This window comes from Stegostoma tigrinum, chromosome 1 (assembly GCF_030684315.1).
Source record: "Stegostoma tigrinum isolate sSteTig4 chromosome 1, sSteTig4.hap1, whole genome shotgun sequence".
Classification (NCBI taxonomy): Eukaryota; Metazoa; Chordata; class Chondrichthyes; order Orectolobiformes; family Stegostomatidae; genus Stegostoma; species Stegostoma tigrinum.
Genome location: NC_081354.1, coordinates 168869581 through 168892173, shown reverse-complemented (window position 1 = coordinate 168892173; position 22593 = coordinate 168869581). Strand labels below are relative to the sequence as shown.

Genomic DNA, 22593 nt, shown 5'->3' with positions numbered 1-22593 from the left:
TGTTGGCAAAGCACACTTTGGAAGTTCAAATGCTTTACTAACCGTAAGAATTGCACAAGACATACCGCAAAGTGTAAGATTACAGTGAAAAATGACTGCTCTTGTCATCAAGGCAGCATGTGATCGAGTATGGCATCACGCGTCAGAGCCAAAACTGAAGTCAATGGAAGCCATGGCAAACTTTCCACTGGTTACACCTACCACAAAGATGGCTGTGGTCATTGGAGGCAATCATCTCAGTTTCTGGACATCATTGCAGGGTCCCTCAGGGTAGTGTCCTAGACCTAACATTCTCCATCTGCTACAATGATCTCTCTTGCAACATAAGTCAGAAGCAGGAGGATCATGGATGATTGCACAATGTTCAGCACCATTCACAAGATAACAAAACAACCAGTGTTCACATGAAACATCAGGACTGGGCTGATAAATGGCAAGTAAAATTTGTGACACACAAGAAATATTTGCCCTTGACATCCAATGGCATTATCATTAATAAATAATCTACTATTCAACTTCCTGGCAGTTATCTTTGAACAGAGAGTGTTCAGGGCTAAACAGAATGTACTATATAAATACTGTTACAACAACTGAAGGTCAAAGGCTAGAAATTCCCTACTGAGTAACTCACCTCCTGATCCACCAAAGCCCACCATCTGCAAGGCACAAATCAGGAATGAGATGGTTTACTCTTCTCTTACCTGGTTGGGTGTAGCTCCAACAGCTTATCACCAACCAGGACAATACAGGGCACTCGATTAGCACTGCATCCACCATTTTCAATGTTCATTCCCTTCGTCACCAAAGTACAGTGATGTAGTGCAGCAACTCACCAAGACTTTCTCCACAGCACCTGCCTAACTCATGGTCTCAACACCTAGAAGGACAAGGGCAGGAGATGCATAGGAACAGCATACAAAGTTCCTGTCCAAGCAACACCATCACTGACTTGGAACAATATCCCTGTTCCTTCACTTACAAGCAATAGGAATCCTAGAACTTGCTTTCTGGCAGCACTTTGGTGTACGTATCCACTACAGACTCTAGCAGATTAAGGCAGCATTACACCACCATATCTCAAGGGCAGTTAGGGATGGATACTAAGTGTCCAAGCTAACGATGCTATCATCTGCATTCAAAGTATATGACGGAGGTCCCAGAGGTTTGCACACTAATATTTTCTCTTTTGGACCTGGAATCAAATTTAGCTCGGATTGGACTCAAGATGCTGTGTTGGGTGCAAAGGACAGAAGTAGTTTGTCACAAAATAGAAAATGTGGTGTAGTAGCATCGACGGAGACAGAAACAGTTAACATTTTGAGTTCAAGTTGACTCTCGCTAGAACTAGGTTCAGTTCAGTTTAGGTACATAAGAACTAGGAGCAGGAGTAGGCCATCAGGCCCCTTGAGCCTGCCCCAGCATTTAATAAGATCATGGCTGATCTTTTTGAGACTCAGCTCCACTTACCCACCCACTCACCATAACCCTTAATTCCTTTACTGTTCCATGGAACATAGAACAGTACAGCACAGTACAGGCCCTTCGGCCCACAAAGCTGTGCCGAACTTTTACCCTAAACCTAAGGTCTATCTAACCTCCATTGCGACATTATACCATCATCCATGTACCTATCTAATAGCCGCTTAAATGCCCCTAATGAGGCCAACTCCACTACCCTCTCCGGCAATGCATTCCATGCCCCTATCACTGAGTGAAGAAACTACCTCTGACGTCTCGCCAATATCTACCTCATTTCACTTTAAAACTATCTCCCTTCGTAAAAGCTACATCCACCCTAGGAAAAGTCTCTAGCTGTCTACTCTATATATACCTCTGATCATTTTGTACACCTCTTTCAAGTCGAAAATTCATCTACCCTTACCTTGAAAACATTCAGTGAGGTAGCTTCAACCACTTCACTGGGCAGGGAATTCCACAGATTCACAACCCTTTGGGTGAAGAAGTTTCTCCTGACCTCAGTCCTACATCTGCTTCTCTTCATTTAGAGTCAATGCCCTCTAGTCCTAGTTTCACCTGCTCGCAGAAACAACCTCCCTGCTGCAACCTTATCTATTCCCTTCATAATCTTATATGTTTCTGTAAGATCTCCCCTCATTCTTCGGAATTCCAATGAGCATTCTCAGTCTCTCCTCATAACCCAGCCCTTTCAACTCTGGAATCAACCGAGTGAATCTCCTATGCACCCCCTCCAGTGCTAGCATATCTCTTCTCAAGTAAGGAGACCAAAACTGCACACAGCACTCCAGGTGTGGCCTCACCAGGACCCTATACAGCTGCAGCATAGCCTCCCTGTTTTTAAACTCCATTCCTCTAGCAAAGGCAGACAAAATTCTATTTGCCTTTTTAATTACCTGCTGCACCTGCAATTCTACTTTTAGCGATTCATGCAGAAGGACACCCAAGTCCCTCTGCACAGCAGCGTGTTGCAATTATTTACCATTTAAAACATAGTCCATTTTGTTGTTATTCCTACCAAAATGGATGACCTCACACTTATCAACAGTGTACTCCATCTGCCAGACCTTTGCCCACTCACTCAGACTATCTATATCCCTCTGCAGACTTTGTGTCTTCTGCACACTTTGATCTACCACGCACCTTAGTGTTATCGACAAATTTTGACACACCACACTTAGTCTCCCAACTCCAAATCATCGTTGTAAATTGTAAATAATTGTGGTCCCAACACTGATCCCTGAGGCACACCACTAGCCACTGACCACCAACCAGAAAAACACCCATTTACCCCTACTCTTTGCTTTCTACTGGTCAACCAATCCTCTATCCATGCCAATACATTACCTGTAATACCGTGCAATTTTATCCTACGTAGCAGCCTTTGGTGTGGCACCTTATCAAATGCCTTCTGGAAATCCAGATACACCACATCCACAGGCTCCCCTCTGTCCACATGCAAGTAATGTTCTCAAAGAATTCCACCAAATTAGTTAAACATGACCTACCCTTCATGAACGCATGCTAGGTGTTCTCAATGGGACAATTTACATCCAGATGTCTTGCTATTTCTTCCTTAATGATAGATTCAAGCATTTTCCCTGCTAATGAAGTTAAGCTAACTGGCCTATAATTACCTGCTTTTTGTCTACTTCCTTTTTTAAACTGTGGCGTCACATTGGCTGTTTTCCAATTTATGGAAACCACTCCAGAGTCTAGTGAATTTTGGTAAATAATTGCGAGTGCATTTGCTATTTCCCACATCACCTCTTTTAGTTCCCTGGGGTGCATTTCATCACGGCCAGGAGACTTGCCTACCTTTAGCCCCATTAGCTTGCCCAGCACTGCCTCCTTAGCAATAAAGATAGTTTCTGGGTCCTCACCTACTATAACTTCTTGCCATTAATTTTCAGCATGTTATTTGTGTCTTTCACTGGTGAAGACCGACACAAAATAACTTTAATGTCTTGGCTATTTCTTCATTCCCAGTTATTAAATTGGCCTTCTCACCCTCTGAAGGACCAATGTTTACCTTTGCCACTCTTTTATGATTTATATATTTGTAGAAACTTTTGCTGCCTGTTTTTATATTCTGAGCTAGTTTACTCTCATGATCTACCTCACTTTTCTTTATAACTTTTTTGTGGCTTTCTGTTGGCCTTTAAAGATTTTCCAGTTTACTAGTTTCTCACTACTCTTTGCTTTTTTTGTATGTGTCTTTTTTCAATATGATACTTTATTTCCTTAGACATCCATGGCTGGCTTTCTGAGATAGTCTCAGTTCAGTTCTTGATATGAATGAAACCTCAACCCATGATTGTTTAAACAGATCTAATAACGTTTACTCATACCTGACGCTCAGTGGTGATTCAACTGAGAGGCCAAGGAGAGAGCAGGCATCCCTGGTGAAGATATCACAGATATCAGCCCACTGATTAGAATCTAATAGGTGCATGTACGGTGAGTTTGCTATTCCCTGTCTCAAATAAACAAGGCTTCCCATTAACACCTGAATATCTGTAAAGAAACAAAAAATCATAACATATTTCTCGCAACTAAAATGCACATGCATCAACTCTCAAAACCAAAAATATTTTTGCGGTCATAAAATGCACAGCCTTATTACAAATATTATTTAATTTTGTTCCTTCTTCCATGGCCTTCCAACCCAACACTCAATATTTATGGCTTTCTACTTTTCACATTCAAATTAAATAGAAAGAAAATCACTTCCACAGAATAAATTTGTTCATTTTAAATGATTACAGATTTGCAATGCCATATAAATCCTGTACTTAATGATTTAAAATACCTACTTTCTTCACCCCTTACAAATGAAGTCAAAGTTATCCAGTATGGAAACAGACCTTTTGATCCAAATTGCCTGCACAGATATCCTAAGCTGATCAATTCCCATTTGTCAGCATTTGGCCCAAATCCCTCTAAACCCTTCATATTCAGATGCCTTTTAAATGCTGTTATTGCACCCACCTTCACCACCTCCTTTGGCAGCTCATTCCATATGTTCCCCAACCCTCTGCGTGAAAAAGTTGCTCTTCACATCTCTTAAAGCTTTCCCTTCTCAACTTAAACCTATGCTGTCTAGTTTTGGACTGCCCTACCCTGGGATAAAAACCTTGACTATTCACTCTATACATATCATGATTTTATAAACCTCTAAAAGGACACCCCTCAGCTTCCAACACTCCAGGGAAAGAAGCCCCAGCCTACTCAATCTCTCCCAACAACTCAAACCATCCAATCTCTTTCAAGAGGAACTGCACTGTGGCATTCAAGGACAGGCACTGGCAATTAATATATCCCAAAATGAAATATATAATTTTGATCTACAACATTACAAGTCTTCCTTGTTGACTTTGTTTCTTAAGTAGATTGTACTATACTGGTCAGGGAGGTCTCAGGTCTATCCCCAGAGTGTGCTAAATTAATTGACTTCAACGCATGCAAGGATAAAGATATGTTGAACTTCCATAATTCTTTAGGATAGAACACAAGAACTAGGAGCAGGAATAGGCAATTCAGCCCCTTGAGCGTGCTTTGCTATTTAATATGATCATGGCTGATGTCATCGTGGGATCACTCCATTTTTCTGCCAGCAGTTTGTAACCCTTCCAACCACTGTTAATTAAAAATCTGTCTATCTCATCATATTATGCCCAGATATCCAGGAAACTCTGGGGTAGTGAATTTTACTGATTAGCAATCTTTGAGAAAAGTAATATCTCAGCTGCTTTGAAGTTGCAACCCCTTATCCTGAAACTGTAACCTCTTGTTCTGAATTGCCCCAGGAAGGGAAGCATCTGCACTACATCATCTTTGTCAATTTTAAGACCCTAAGATGTTGGCTTCCAGGCCCTGGAGACTTGTCTGCCTTCAATCCCAATAGGTTTCTCAGTACTTTTTCCCTAGCAAGGACAATTGTTTAAAGCTCCTTCCTTTCTCTAAACTCTAGAGTACCTGTTACTATCGAAGTGGCACTAGTGTCTTCCACTGTGAAAAATAAACCAAAGTATGAATTTAGTGCCTCCACCATTTCTGTGATCCCCACCAATAACACCCTAGTCTCATTCCACAAAGATCAATCTTCAGTTCAGGGACTTTCTTCCCTTGTATAGAAGCATTTGCAATTTTTTTTTGTGCTCGTTATCTTGCATAATTTACTTTTACTATTTTATGATCTATTTTTAAGAGACACTTTATCTTTGAATGTTTCATAATGTTCCAGCCTTCCACTGGCCTTGGCAATAAAATATGCTTTAGCTTTTGCCCTTACGTTCGCTTTAACTTTGTTGCTTAGCCATGGATGTTTCCCTCACCCACCTCAGTATATAATCTCACTTCTCTTCTGGAATATACTTTAATTGGAAGGAACTGAATATCTCCTTAATCATCTGCAGCTGTTCATCAACCATCCTACGTTTTAGTCTTGCTGCAAAGGTCATGAGAGCTCATGTCTATCTTTAACTCCAGAAGACGAGTGGGAGACTCCAGCTTCCTACCATCAAACTGAATTTGAATTTCAAGCATCCTATGATCACTTCCCTTAGAGAATCTTTTACTATTTGATCATTAATTAATCACACCCCATTACAAAATACCACAGCCACAACAGTCTGCTCCTTAAGGGTTGATTCCAAAATACACTGCTCCAGAAATAATTTCCAATACATTCAATGAATTACCCCTTGAGGCTGCATGACCAATTTCACTAATTCAATCTATTACGCATATTAAAATCACTCATGATTATTGCTGTACCTTTCTCACAAGCCCCCAGTATTTCCTGCGTCCGAATGAAGGAGTACCGTTTGGGGATCCTATAGTTTACCCACCTTCAGAGACTTCTTTCCCTTAGTACTACTAATTTCTACACAGACTGATTCTATGTCTCGATCACCAGTATCTATATAATTTCTCACTACTGCAGTGAACTCTTCCTTTACTAACTAAACTTCACCATATACTTTTCCTTCATGCCTATCCTTCCAAAACACAGAGACCGTTAGATATTCAACTCTCTTGTATAAGACTTTGGTTCGGCCACATTTAGAGTACTGTGTACAGCTCTGGTCGCCACATTACCAAAAGGATGTGGTCACTTTGGAGAGGGAGGAGGTTCACCAGGATGTTGCCTGGTATGGAGGGTGCCAGCTATGAAGAAAGGTTGAGTAGGTTAGGATTATTTTCATTAGAAAGACAGGGATTGAGGGGGGACCTGATTGAGGTCTACAAAATCATGAGGGGTACAGACAGGGTGGATAGCAAAAAGCTTTTTCCCCCCCAGAGTGGGGGACTCAATTACTAGGGGTCATGAGTTCAAAGTGAGAGGAGGAAAGTTTAAGGGAGATATGCATGGAAAGTTCTTTACACAGAGGGTGGTGGGAGCCTGGAACGCGTTGCCAGTGGAGGTGGTAGACGCAGACACGTTAGCGTCTTTTAAGATACATTTGGACAGGTACATGGATGGGCAGGGAGCAAATGGATACAGACCCTTAGAAATAGATGACAGGTTAGACAGAGGATCTCCATCAGCGCAGGCCTGGAGGGCCGAAGGGCCTGTTCCTGTGCTGTAATTTTCTTTGTTCTTTGTTCTCAAACCTAGCCTCCCTGTGACCAACAAATCATACCCATTCGCCACTACTTACACTATTAACACATCAATTTTATTTTGAATGGTTTGTGGATTGAGATATAAAGTTTTTAAATTTGTTTTATTAGGAATAGGAAAGATATAATAAGTCAGTGTCCTGCTTAGGACATCCTTGAAGGAAGTGAACTGTTTGTCAGAAAGGGTAAGAACAGGATTGTGCTCACCTGCTGCAGCAGCCCCTATCAAATAGCCTTTTAATGTTCTTCATTAATAATTGTGCATGAATGCTTCCATTCTGTCAGGGTAAATGCAGGAAGGATGTTCTGCAGTAAGGGCCTGATGGGATTTATCCATGGATTCTATGGGAAGCGAGGGAAGAGGTCACAGGGCCTTTGGTGATGATCATTTCATCTTCACTGTCCATGGGTATAGTGCTGGGAGATTGGAGAGAGGCAAACATCATTCCCTTGTTCAAAAAAGGGAACAGGGATAACCCTGGAAATTACAGGCCAATTAGTCTTACTTCAGTGGTGGGCAAATTATTGGAAAGGGTTCTGAAAGATAGGATTTAAGATCACTTGGAAAGGTACAGTTTGATTCGTGATAGTCAGCATGGATTTGTGAGGGGTAGATCATGTCCCACAAACCTTATTGAATTCTTTGAAGAGGTGGCCAAACACGTGGATGAAGGTAGAGCAGTGGGTGTGACGTACATGGATTTAAAGTAAGGCATTTGAGAAGGTTCCCCATGGTAGGCTCATGCAGAATGTAAGGTGGCATGGGATAGGGGGAAATGAGGCAGATTGGATTCGGAATTGGCTGACGCTTAGAAGATAAAGGGTGGTAGTGGACAGAAAATATTCTAACATGATGGTCAGTTACGAGTGGTGTACCACAAGGATCTGTTCTGGGTCCTCTTCTATTTGTGATTTTTGTAAATGATTTGGATGAAGGAGTGGAAGGGTTGATTAGTACGTTCGCTGACGATACAAAGGTGGGTTGTATTGTGGACAGTGCGGAGGGCTGTTCTAGGTTACAAAGGGACATTGATAGGATGCAGAGCTGGGCTGAGAAGTGGCAGATGGAGTTTAACGCTGAAAAGTGAGAGGTGATTCATTTAGGAAGGACAAACTTGAAAACAGAATTCAGGACTAACGGAAAGATTCTTGGCAGTGTGGAGGAGGAGAAGGATCATGGGGTCCACAGTTCCCTGAAAGCTGCCAACCAGGTGGACAGAGTTGTTAAGAAGGCGTATGGTGTGTCAGCTTTCATTAATAGAGGGGTTGAGTTCAAGAACTGTGAAGTTATGCTCCAGCTATACAAAAGCCTGGTTCGTCCACATCTGGAGTATTGTGTCCAGTTCTGGTCGCCTCATTTCAGGAAAGATGTGGAAGCCTTGGAAAAGGTGCAGAGCAGAGTTGCCATGATGTTGCCTGAAATGGAAGGAAGGTCTTACAAGGAAAGGTTGAGAGAGCTAGGGCTTTTTTCTTTAAAGCGACGGAGGATGAGAGGTGGCTTGATAGAGGTTTACAAAATGATCAAAGGTATAGATAGAGTAGACAGCCAGAGACTTTTTCCTAGGGTGGATATAGCTATTACGAGGGGGCATAGTTTTAAAGTGAGTGGAGGTAGATATAGGAGAGATGTCGGAGGTAAGTTATTTACTTGGAGAGTGGTAGGGGCGCAGAATGCATTGCCGGAGACGGTAGTGAAGTCAGTCTCATTAGGGGTATTTAAGCGGCTATTAGATAGGCATATGGATGATAGTATAAGGTAGGGGTGAAGGTTAGATAGACCTCAGGATTAGGATAAAAGTTCAGCACAACATGGTGGGCCAAAGGGCCTGTACTGTGCTGTACTGTTCCATGTTCTATGATGTTCATGAGGACCAGGGAATCCAGAACCAGGGGTCAAAGTCTAAGGAAGAAGGCTAAATCATTTTGGACTGAGAGGAGAAAAATCTTTTTCACCCAGAGTGTGGTGAGCCCATGGAATTCTCTGACTTGGTGGCTGAGGCCAAAACACTGCATGCTTTCAAGGAGTTGGATACATTTCTTAGGAATAAAGGGATTAAAACAGGAACAGAGGTACTGAACTGGATGATCAGCCACAATCATACTGAATGGCAGAGCAGGTTCAAAGGGCTAAATGGCCTACTTTTGATCTACTTTTAAGTTCCTTTGTACATCTGTTTACAGTTGAAACATTTTGGATTTTAAAATTCTCATTGTTGCTTTCAAAATCTCTCTCTTGCCTCATCCCTGCCTACTTCTACAATGTCCTTCAGTTCTACAACCTTCTAAGAGTTCTACATTTCAATAATGCTATCCTCTTGTGCACTCTGAATTCCAATTGACAGATGAACTATGCTTTCAGTGACCAAGCCCAGCCCCCCGCACCGACACTGGAATTCCTTCCCTCATTTTCCCCACTCCTCTATTCCACCCTCAAAAGCTACCACAGTGACCAAATTTTTAGACACCTGCTCTAATATTTCCAAGCCATCATGGTGTCAAGTTTTAACTGTTAACATGCCTGTGAAGTCCCTCAGAGAATTTTACTTTGTTAAGGCACCATGTATGATTGCATGTTGTAATTGAATAATGTTAGCTTGGGTGAAGAATTGATCACAAGTGACATCTGTGGAATTGTTTACAGGAGAGGAAGAGAGAAAATCTAACAGAAAATGTATTATCATAACACATCATAAAACATGCATTCTCACAATATAAATTTTCAAGCCAAAATGTAGCTTACCCTTCTGGTGATTTAATGCAAAAGGCTGAAAGTTCTTGGCATACTGAAGTGCTTCCCTCTGATTCTCTGTACCTCCCATTAACAGGCTTATAAAATATAATCTGTGTAGTTTGAATTCTAGGGAGCTGTTCTGTGCCATCAACATCTCTCGGTTTGCAACTGCCCATCTTGAAGGAAAATCAATTTACAAACATGTTACAGGAAACCCTACAAACCAAAAAAATCATAATATAGTGGCTATGCTACTGGATTCCTGACCAGCTGCCTAGAGTAACTATTCATACATTTGTACAAATCCCACTACAGCTGACAGAGAACCTAAATATGGAATATTAAAAGCCAGTAATAGTGCCCATGCAACTTCCAAACTCTTGCAAAATTTATGCGCACAGAACTCCAAACAACTAAAAAATCTCAATGTTTTCCACCATTCTTTCAAATTTCAGTAACGTTGGATTTCATTTTTGAAGAAAAATGTACGTTTTTGAAGGAGGACACTTTCAGGACCTATCAAAAACAGAAAATGCTGGAAATGTCAGCAAGTCAGGCAGCACCTGTGGAGACAGAAGGCAGAATTAATATTTTGATTACTGATCTTTCATCAGGCGGTAACCTCAAACACTAACTACACTTCTCTTACACAGATGCTTCCTGACCTACTGTGTATTTCTACTTTCTGCTTTTATTCAAGGTTTTCAGCGCAGAAGTATTTTGCTTCTGTATTACTCAATAACTGTAAATTTTTGGCAGCACAGACTTACTGGGCCAAACAGCCTCATCTGTACCGTATGATTCTATGAGTTGCATGACTGATAGCAAAGATTGACAATGAAGATATGATTTGATACCATAATAGTAGTCAGACAATGCCATTTTCTAGGGTAAAAACAGAAAATGCTGAAGGAGTTTAACAAATCTGGTCGCATTTGTGGAGAGAAAACACAGTCAACTTTTTGAGTATAGTGACCCTTCTTCGGAATGTTAACTGTTTTCTTTTCACAAATGCTACCAGGGCTGCTAAGTCACCCCAGAAATTTCTGTGTGTGTTTCCGTTCTCCAGCATTCACAGTTCTTTGTTTTAATATATTACCATATACTAGGAGTTCAGGCCTTTGCAAAGAAGAAAACAGCCAATTCTGAAATGTTTTTGTGTCTGATCTGACAAATTTTGATCAGGCAAAATTAAAAAAACTGCATAATTTTTTAAAAATTGTGACTTACTCCAGTGCAGGCCTTAGATCTCTTACTCTGAGCGCCTCCAAGATTCGATTGAGTTCTACAAAAGGTTCCTTTTGGTTTCCCTCTATACACAAGCCAGCTTCCTATTGGACAAATAGGTATAACATTTATATTAGGAGCATTCATTCTGGATAAGAGACAACCAAACCACTTACTGCCCAGAAAGGGAAGGTAGTGGTGTAGTGTTAATGTCATTAGCAATCCAGAACCCTAGGCTAATGCTCTGTGGACACTGCTTCAAATTACATGTTGGCAGATGGTCAAGCGTGAATTCAATAAAATACCTAGAATAAAGAGATGGCCTACTGGCAACCCTGAAATCACTGTTGATCGTCATTAAAACCCATCTAGTTCACTATTGTCTAATAGGGAAGGAAATCTACCTTGGTCTGGTCTATATGCAACGCCAGATGCATAGCTGACTCAAACTGCCCTCTGGGAAATTTGGGATAGGCTATTAATGCTGATCTGGCTAGTGAGACCATCATTCAATGAACAGAAAAGAAATGCATCTCAAAATATAATTAATTCCGACCAAAACAAACTACATGAGCTGATTTAAATTACTCTATCGGTTAGTCAGGTTAGACATGGTGGTGAGATTTACTATGCCAAATGTCGTTATTATAAATTGGAGTATAAGAATAAAGAAATAAGAGGTCATAAGTCTAAGACAAGAGATGCTGAGAACTTTCTTCTCTCAGAGGGCTGTGAGTCTATGAAACTCTGCTCCTCAAAAGGTGGTAGAACAAGACTCTTAAAATCTTAGCACTGTGGTGGATAGATTCTCGGTAAAGCAAAGAGGGTGAAAAGTGATCAGGTTAGATAGGAATACACCAAATATGTTCATATTATACGGCAGAGCAGGCCTGAGGAGGGCCAAGTGGATTACTACTGCTCCAAAAAACACATGTCTGGCATGTCTCCCACTTAATCACTATCATCAAGCCAGGGGATCAGGGAACACTGGGTCAAAGGACAGTGTGGAAAGGCATGCTAGCCGCAGGACTGGACGTACCTGAAAATGAGGCATCAACCTGGTGAAGCCACCAAACAGGGCCATAAGACATAGGAGCAGAAATTAGCCCATTCAGCCCATCGAGCCTGCTCCACTATTCAATCATGGCTAAGTTTCTCAAGCCCATTGTCCCCTAACCCTGAACCCCTTGACAATCAAGAACCTAACTATCACCAACTTAAATAAACTCAATGACCTGGCTTCCACAGCCTTCTGTGGCAGTGAATTCCATAGGTTCACCCCTCTCTGGCTGAAGAAGTTGCTCCTTATCTCCGTTCTAAAAGCTCACGGTAGCTCAGTGCTTAGCACTACAGCCTCACAGCAGCAGGGACCCGGGTTCAATTCCAGCCTCGGGCGACTGTCTGTGTGGAGTTTGCACATTCTCCCGGTGTCTGTGCGGGTTTCCTCCAGGTGCTCCAGTTTCCTCCCACAGTCCAAAGATGTGCAGGCTGGGTGGATTGGCTACACTAAATTGCCCGTGGTGTTCAGGGGTGTGTGGGGTACAGTAGGGAAGGATCTGGGTGGGATTCTTCAAGGGGCAGTGCGGACTTGTTACGCCGAAGGGCCTGTTTCCACACTGTAGGTAATCTAACCTAATCTACTCGAAGGCTGTGGCCTTGGGTCATAGTCTCTCCTACCAATGGAAACATCTTCCCAACATCCACTCTGTCCAGGCCATTCAGCATTCTGTAAGTTTCAATTAGATTCCCCCTCATCCTTCTAAACTCCATCGAGTATTGATCGAGAGTCCTCAAACATTCCTCATGTGTTGTATTTTTCATTCCGGGGACCATTCTCATGAACCGCTCCAGGGCCAGTACATCTTTCCCACGACATAGGGCCCCAAAACTGTGCACGATACTCCAAATGTGGCCTGACCAGAGCCCTATAGAGCCTCAGAAGTGCATCGCTACTTTTATATTCAAGTCCTCTCAAAACAAATGCCAAAGTTGCATTTGCCTAACTAACTGCTGACTCAACTGTTACGTTTACCTCGAGAGAATCCTGGACTAGAACTCCTAAATTTCTTTGCACTTCAGGCTTCTGAATTTTCTCCCCATTTAGAAAATTGTTTTTTGCCTTACTCCCTTGTTAAGCAGGGGTGTCATGTTAGCGATTTTCCAGTCCTCTGGGATCCTCCCTGACTCTAGCGATTCCTGAAAGACCAACTGTAATGCCTCCACTTTTTCTTCAGCTATATCCTTAAAAACTCTGGGGTGTAGTTCATCTGGTCCTAGTGATTTATCCACCTTCAGGCCATTCAGTTTTTCTAGTACCTGATGGCCACCATACTCAGTTCTGCCACCTGACACTCTTGAATTTTTGAGATATTACTCATGTCTTCCACTGTGAAAACTGATGCAAAGTAATTATTCAATTCCTCAGCCCTTGTTCCCACTACTATCACTCTAGCTTCATTTTCCAGAGGCCCAATACCTATTTTTGCCCTTCTTTTGGCCTTTATATATCCAAAGAAACTCTTACAGTTCTCCTTTATATTACTGACTAGCTTATCCTCATATTTAATCTTCTCCCTCTCAATCGCTTTTTTGTTGCCCTCTTGTCAGTGTTTGTAAGCTTCCCAATTCTCTGGTTTCCCACTGCCCTTCGTCACATTATATGCTTTTTCTGTCACTTTTGCTATCCCTGACTTCCCTAGTCAGCCATGGGTGCCTCATCGTCCCTGTAACATGCTTCATTTTCCAAGGGATGAATTTTTGCTGTGTCTCCTGAATTACTTTCAGTAACTCCCACCATTCCTGTTCCACTGTCTTTTCTGCTAGGCTTCTCTCCCAATCAACTCTGCCCAGCTCCTTCCTCATGCCTCTGTAGTTGCCTTTATTTGGCTATTATACCATTACTCTGATTCTATGTTCTCCCACTCAAATTGCAAAGTAAATTATATTATGATCACTGCCTCCTTAGTGTCCCTTATCAAGTCTGCCTCATTGCACAGCACTAAATCCAGCATTGCCTATTGCCTACTGGGCTCCACCACAAGCTGCTCCAAAAAGCCATCTTGTAGACATTCCACAAATTCCTTTCCTTGCAATCCATTACCAACCTGATTTTCCCAGTCCACCTACATAATGAAATCCCCCATGATCACCGTAACTTTGCCATTCTTACACGTCTTTTCTATCTCCAGGTATATTTTGCGCTCCAGCTCCTGACTACAGTTGAGGCCTGTGCATAATTTCAGACCATGGCTTTTTTTTTTAAAAAGCTCTGTAGTTCCTCAGCCCTACCCACACAGATCACCATCTGACCTTACTTCATTTCTTACTAATAAGGCAACCCCATCCCCTCCGCCCACCTGCCTATCTTTTTGATAAGGTGTGTATCCTTGGATATTTAGCTCCCAATCCTGGTCCCCTTGCTGCCATGACACTGTAATGCCCAACAAGTCATATCTCCCAATTTCGATCTGCGCCACAAACTCATTTACCTTCTTTCTTATACTGCATGCATTCAGATATAACACCTTTCAAATCTATAATAATCGCCTCTTTTCTCACTGTCACTCGTTTATCCACTGTGCTTGAAGTTTGATTCTTAGCCCCTTCCAAATACTCTGTCCTATTTGTATCTTTGCTGGAGACTCCTTTTCCCGTCATTATTTTCATATTTTTCCATATAGTGGAATTTACCTACAGACGTTAGCCTGTTGCTTTTTTCCCCACTGAGGCAAGTTTTAACCCTCTCCCACCACTTTGTAGATCAATGTCAGCCTATTGGCTGACCAGCCTATTTATCCTTTTCACTAGAACACTGGTCCCAGCTCAGCTCAGGTGGAACCTGTCCCAGCAGTACAAATCACTGCTGTTCCAGTTCTGATGCCAGTGTCCCATGAAAAGGAACCCCTCTTTCCCGCACCACTCCTTTAGCCACATGTTTACTTCCCTTATTCTCATGCCCCAATGCCTATTTGTGCTTAGCTCGGGCTGTTATCTGGAGATTATAACCTTTGAGGGCCTGCTCTTTAATTTTGTTCCTAGTTCCTGATAATCCCTGAACACGTCCTCTTTCCTAGTCTTGCCTATGTTGTTTGTTCAGACGTGGACCACAACAACTGTTCCTCGACAACACTTCCTCTACAAACCCATTTGGTAGTGTTGACTGCACTGATACAAATCTTCACCCTGACCGCCAATCAGCATCGTCGCTGCCCTCTGGTGAGCCATGCCAAACACCATGAGTAGCAAATGACAGGCAGAGGCCAGCGATCCCACAAACAATGGATCAGATCTAAGCTCGCTCTGATGAAGGGTCTAGGCCCGAAACGTCAACTTTTGTGCTCCTGAGATGCTGCTTGGCCTGCTGTGTTCATCCAGCTTCACACTTTACTATCTCAGATCTAAGCTCTGCAGTCTTACCAGCCACAAATGGTGGTAAACAATTAAATAGCTCACTGGCGAATGAATCTCCACAAATATCCCCATCCTTAATGATGGAAGAACTCACAACAGCAGTGTGAAAAATAAGGCTAAAGCATTAGCAGCAATCTTCAGCCAGAAGTGCCAAACAGATGATCCACCCTGGTGTTCTCCACTGGTCCCCAGCATCACAGATGGCAGTATTCAGCCAATTTGATTTATGTCATGTGGTATCAAGCAACAGTGAGAGGCACTGGTTACTGCAAAGGCTATGGGGTCTGACAACATTCCAGCAATAGTGAAGACTTTTGCTCCAGAACATGCCTCTACACCAGCCAAGCTCTTCCAGTAAAGTTACAACACTGACATCTAACCGACTATATAGATGTTCTTTTTCTTTTCCACACATCTGTGGGATGTGGGACGTGGGCATTGCTGGCTGGCCAGCATTTCTTGCCCATCACTAGTGGCCCTTGAGAAGGTGGTGGTGAGCTGCCCTCTTGAACTGCTGTGGTCCTCCTACCATAGGTTGACCCACAATGCTTTTAGGGAGGAAAATCCAGATATTGAACCAGCGACAGTGAAGAAACGGTGACATATTTCCAAGTCAGGATGGTGAGTGGCTTGAAGGGGAACTTGGAGGCAATTGTGTTTCCATATGTCTGCTGCCCTTGACCTTCTAGATGGAAGTGGCTGTGGGTTTGGAAGGTGCTGTCTGAGGATCTTTGGTGAATTTCTGCACTGCATCTTGTAGACAGTAGCAGTGTATATATATATTAAAATGTTGGTGGAGGAGGGACTGGATGCTTGTAGACATCGTGCCAATTAAGCGGGCTGCTTTGTCCTAGATGATGTCAAGCTTTGAGTGTTGTTGGGGCTGCACTCATCCAGGCAAGTGGGGGGTATTCTATCGCACCTCTGACTTGTGCCTTGTACATGGTGGTCAGGCTTTGAGGAGTCAGGAGGTGTGTTACTCACCCCAGTATTCCGAGCTTCTGGCCTTTTCTTGTAGCCAATGTTTATGTGGCGAGTCTAGTTGTGCTACTGTCAATGATAACCCCAGGATGTTGATAGTGGGGGATTTAGTGATGGTAACACCATTGAATGTCAAGGGATAGTGGTTATATTGTCTCTTATTGGTGATGGTCATAGCTTGGGATTTGTGTGGCACAAATGTCACTTGCCACTCGTCAGCCCAAACCTGGATATTGTCCAGATCTTGTTCCATTTGAACATGGACTGCTTCAATATCTGAGGAGTCACGAATGGTGCTGAGCATTGCACAATCTTTGGCAAACATCCCACTTCTGGTCTTACGGAGGAGGGAAAGTCATTAAATGAAACAGCTTAAGATAGTTGGGCCTAGGACACTACGCTGAGGAACTCCTGCAGAGATGTACTGGAGCTGAGATGATTGACCTTCAATAACCACAACCATCTTCCTATCTGATGATATAGATATTTCCCAGGCATATCCTGTACACGAAAAGCATGACACATCCAACCGGCCAATTGCTTCCCCTTCAATCTACTCTCAATCATTGGTAAATTGATGAAGACATTATCAACAGTGCTACCAAACAGTAATTGCTTATCAACAACCTGCTTACTGATGCCATTTTGGGGTTTGCCAGGGCCACTCAGCTCCTGACCTCATTATAGCCTTGGTTGAAACATGGACAAAAGTGCTGAATTCCAGAGATGTGTTAAGAGTGACAGCCTTTGATAGTAAGATTGCATTTTACCAAATGCGCCATTAAGGATACCTAGCAAAACAAGAATCATTGGGCATCAAGGGGCAAGCTCACAGCTGACTACAGTCATACCTGGCACACAGATGGTCATGGTTACAGGAGGTCAATTATCTCAACCTCAGGACATTTCTGCATAAGTTCCTCACGGTAGTGTGATAGGTTCAACCATCTTCAGCTGCTTCATCAATGACCTTCCTTCCATCATAAGATCAGAATTGGGGTGTTCACTGATGATTGCACAATGCTCAGTATCATTCGCGACTCCTCAGATATTGAAGTAGTCCACCAGCTGACGAGTGGAAAGTAACATTGCCGAGGATTTATATGGCACCAACATTCAACTCTAACAAGAGATGATCTACCCACTGCCCCTTGACATTCAACAGCATAACCATTATTGAATCCCCCTCACTCAAATTCCTGGCAGTCAGTATTGACTAGATACTCAACTGGACTCACCATATAAATGTAGTAGCTATAATAGCAGGTCAGAGGCTAGGAACACTGCAGAGAGTAACTTATCTCCTGATTTCCCAAAAGCTGTCCACCATCTGTAAGGCTCAAGTCAGGGGCGTGATGGAAAACTTCCCATTTGCCTGCAAGGGTGGAGTCCAAAGAGATAGGAGAGGTGCTAAATGAATATTTTTCATCAGTATTCACACAGGAAAAAGACAATGCTGTCGAGGAGAATACTGAGATACAGGCTATTAGACTAGACAGGATTGAGATTCATAAGGAGGAGATGTTAGCAATTCTGGAAAGTGTGAAACTAGATAAGTCCCCTGGGCCAGATGGGATTTATCCTAGGATTCTCTGGGAAGCTTAGGAGGACATTGCAGAGCCTTTGGCTTTGATCTTTATGTCGTCATTATGCTCAGGAATAGTGCCAGAAGACTGAAGGATAGCAAATGTTGTCCCCTTCTTCAGAAACGGGAGTAGAGACAACCCTGGTAGTTATAGACCAGTGAGCCTTACTTTGGTTGTGGATAAAGTGTTGCAGAGGATTATAAGGGATAGGATTTATAAACATCTAGAAAGGAATAATTTGATTAGGGGTAGTCAACACAGTTTTGTGAAGGGTAGGTCATACCTCACAAACCTTACTGAGTTCTTTGAGAAGGTAACCAAACAGATGGATGAGGGTAAAGCGGTTGATGTGGTGCATACGGATTTTAGTAAAGCGTTTGATAAAGTTCCCCACGGTAAGCTATTGTAGAAAATATGGAGGCATGGGATTGAGGGTGATCTAGCGGTCTGGATCAGAAATTGGCTAGCTGTAAGAAGACAGAGGGTGGTGGTTGATGGGAAATGTTCATCCTGGAGTTTAGTTACTAGTGGTGTGCCACAAGGATCTGTTTTGGGGCCAATGTTGTTTGTCATTTTTATACATGACCTGAATGAGGATGTAGAAGGATGGATTGGTATATATGCGGATGACACTAAAGTCGATGAAGTTGTAGATAGTGCAGAAGGATGCTGCAGGTTACGGAGGGACATAGTTAAGCTGCAGAGCTCGGCTGAGAGGCGGCAAATGGAGTTTAATGCAGAAAAGTGTGAGATGATTCACTTTGGAAGTAACAGGAATGCAGAGTACTGGGCTAATGGAAAGATTCTTGGTAGTGGGGATGAGCAGACAGATCTCGGTGTCCATGTGCATAGATCCCTGAAAGTTGCCAGCCAGGTCTATAGGGTTGTTAAGAAGGCATATGGTGTGTTAGGTTTTATTGGTAGAGGGATTGAATTTCGGAGGCATGAGGTCATGCTGCAGTTGCACAGATCTCTGGTGCGGCTGCACTTGGAGTATTGTGTACAGTTCTGGTTGCTGCATTACTGGAAGGATGTAGAAGTATTGGTTGCAGAGGAGATATACCAGGATGTTGCCTGGTATGGAGGGACGGTCTTATGAGTAAAGGCTGAGGGACTTGAGGCTGCTTCGTTAGACAGAAGAAGGTTAATAGAGATATACAAAATGATCAGAGAATTACATAGGTTGGAGAGTGAGAGCCTTTTTCCTTGGATAGTGATGGCTAACATGAGGGGACATAGCTTTAAATTGAGGAGTGATAGATATAGGACAGATGTCAGAGGTAGGTTCTTTACTCAGAGAATCGTAAAGGCGTGGAACGCCCTGCCTGCAACAGTAGTAGACTCATCAACTTTAAGGGCATTTAAATTGTCAATGAATAAACATATGGATGATAATTGAATAGTGTAGGTTAGATGGGCTTCAGATTGGTTTCACAGATTGGCGCAACATCGAGGGTCAAAGGGCCTGTACTGCGCTGTAATGTTCTGCGTTCTATGTTCCATGTTCCAACAAAACTCAAACAAACTTGACACGATCCAGGACAAATCAGGCCCCTTGATTAGCACCACTTGCAACCACCTCCTCCCCCATTAACACTCAGTCCATATTGCTGATACTAGCTACAAGATGCATTAAAGAAATTCAGTAAAGATCGTTAGACAGTGTCTTCGAAACTTTCAACCTCTTCCATCTTGATGGGCAAGGGCAGCAGATATATGGGAATGCCTCTACCCGCAAGTTCCCATCTGAGCCACCCACCATCTGATTTGGAAATATAATTTTCTTTCCTTCATTGACACTGGGTCAAAATCCTGGAATTCCCTCTTAAGAGCTTCCCACAATGCCCGAAAACATATGGACTGCAATTGTTCAAGAATACTTTTCTAGCCAGAGACTTTTCCCCAGGGCAGGATTGACTGCCATGAGGGGTCATAGTTTTAAAGGTGTTACGAGGAAGATATAGAGGAGACGTCAGAGGGAGGTTCTTCACCCAGAGAGTTGTGAGTGCATGGAATAGTTTATCAGTGGTAGTCGTGGAAGCAGAGTCATTAGTGACATTTAAGCGACTGCTGGACATGCACATGGACAGCAGTGAATTGAAGGGAATGTAGGTTAGGTTATTTTATTTTTGGATTAGGATTATTCCACGGCACAACATTGTGGGCCAAAGGGCCTGTACTGTGCTGTACTTTTCTATGTTCTATGTTCTAATGCAGCTCACCACCACTTTCTCAAAAGCAGCTAAGAATGGGCAATAAATGTTGGCCAGTCAGCAATGTTCACGTCCCATAAATGAATGAGAAAAAAGGCTTCAAGCTTAACCACTTTCTTCAAAACCATAAAATTCAGATTTCTCTACTTTTTTTTCATAACCAATATCCTATACATGAATTAGTTTTCTGTCCTTTCCTGTATCGATTCTAATCAATGTGTACCTTTTTTCAGGCAGTGACAATATATGCTATTCATCCATCAGTGCTAAACATAAGCAAACATTTTGATGCGGTATTCATCACACAATGGCAGGTAGCCTTGACTTTAATTACTACGCCACCAGCAGTATTGCTCAAAATAAGCCAGAAGATATACCAAATGTTTAAGACAGATATCAATAGGCAGACAGTAGGTAACAGTGCAGTTTCTAAATTGTGCCCTGGAAGACAAAACACTGAAGTGTACACCTCCTATTGTGGTGCAATATGTATAAAATGCAATGGCAGCAAGCACTGCAACAGCAACTACGTGTCAAAATCTATAAAGTTAGTGAAATGCCCTAAATAGTACAAGAAATACTAATTGTAAATATGCCTCATTCAATGTTCTTACTAACAGAAGGAAAGAGTTATAAAAAGGCTGTAAGGGAGGGGCAGCAAACAATTACAGGGTGGATACAAAGGTGGTCAATTGTGTACAGTGCAGAGGGCTGTTTGGGTTACAAAGGAACATTGATAGGATGCAGAGCTGGGCTAAGTAGTGGCAGATGGAGTTTAACCTTGAAAAGTGTGAGGTGATTCACTTTAGGAGGAAAAACTTGAAAGCCGAATACAGGGTTAACGGAAAGATTCTCAGCAGGGTGAAGGAGCAGAGGGATCATGGGGTTCATGTCCACAGTTCCCTGAAAGCTGCTACCAGGTGGATAGAGTTGTTAAGAAGGTGTATGGTGTGTTAGCTTTCATTAATAGAGGGATTGAGTTCAGGAGCCATGAAGTTATGCTCCAGCTACACAAGAGTCTGGTTCGGCCACATCTGGAGTATTGTGTCCGGTTCTGGTCGCCTCATTTCAGGAAAGAATTGGAAGCGATGGAAAAGGTGCAGAGGAGATTTACCAGGTTGTTGCCTGGAATGGAGGGCAGGTCTTACGAGGAACGGTTGGGAGAGATAGGGCTTTTCTCTTTAGAACGACGAAGGATGAGAGGGGACTTGATAGAGGTTTACAACATGATCAGGAGGTATAGATAGAGTAGACAGCCTGAAACTTTTCCTGGGGAGAAGGTAGCTATTACAAGGGGGCACAGTTTTAAAGTGAGTGGAGGTAGATATAGGAGATACGTCAGAGGTAGGTTCGGGGCATGGAATGCATTGCGGAAGAGGGTAGTGGAGTTGGCCTCATTAGGAGCATTTAAGCGGCTATTAGGTAGGCATATGGATGATAGTATAAGGTAGCGGCGGAGGTTAGATAGACCTTAGGATTAGTTTAAAAGTTTGGCACAACATCGTGGGCCAAAGGGCCTGTACTGTGCTGTACTGTTCTATGTAGTGATGCATAAAGAATTAGCTGCATTTGTATGATAAAAATAATCTATTCTGAAATACACTGTCAATTTCAGACAAGCAATTTAGATAAGGCTGAGGAATTACCAATGGTAGAGAATACAATCTACCACAGAACCCATCACTTTACCTGACAGAGTTCTTCTGCCACATCCAGCATTCCTTGTCGGAAGAAGTGTTCCACCATCACCTCGCTTAGGAGTCGTTGGCTATCAGTTTGCCAGCATCCATCTATTGCCACACCATTGATGTCTGCATCAAAATTCTTTAAAGTGCAAATGGGAATATTGACATTTAACAATAATAAAGAAACAAGGAGTAAATCCATTTATTTAACTGCACAAATACTAATAGTCATTTGAACACAGACCTAAAATGAAGCATGATAATACACCAGCAAAAATGAAACTACAGATATTCCTTCCTATATCATTACATCTTCAAATAATAATTCCTATGCATTTTGTACCTTCAATTACTGAAAAACAAAGTACTTCACACAAACATTATCAAACAAAATATCACAGAACCACATGAAACATTAGGGCAAATTACCAACAATCTGGTTAAAGCAGAGGTTTTAATAAGTATTATAGAGGAGAAATCAGAGGTAGAGGTATTAAGGGGCTTAGGGAAGAAATTTCAGAGCTTAGAGCCCTGGTATCTGAAGACACTGCTCACGAGAGGGACTCAATTAAAATCATTTGGTTCTAGAGCCAGTAATCAGAGGACAGCCATATCTTTGAAGGTTGTATTGCTAAAGGAGATTACAGAGATAGTGG

General features: G+C 42.4%; 1 protein-coding gene across 2 annotated transcripts in view; it reads right to left on the bottom strand.

Annotated features, from left to right (window-relative positions):
- The window catches only part of LOC125459120 (E3 ubiquitin-protein ligase RMND5A), a 51269-nt gene that overhangs the window by 5593 nt on the left and 23083 nt on the right, over positions 1–22593 (bottom strand). For both annotated transcript variants that reach the window (XM_059650220.1, XM_059650225.1), the window contains 4 exons: positions 21942–22076; positions 11066–11166; positions 9845–10011; positions 3828–3993 (listed from right to left, as the gene is read on the bottom strand). In XM_059650220.1, the coding sequence (XP_059506203.1) occupies positions 3828–3993; positions 9845–10011; positions 11066–11166; positions 21942–22076 (569 nt within the window). The remainder of the gene's footprint in view (positions 1–3827; positions 3994–9844; positions 10012–11065; positions 11167–21941; positions 22077–22593) is intronic.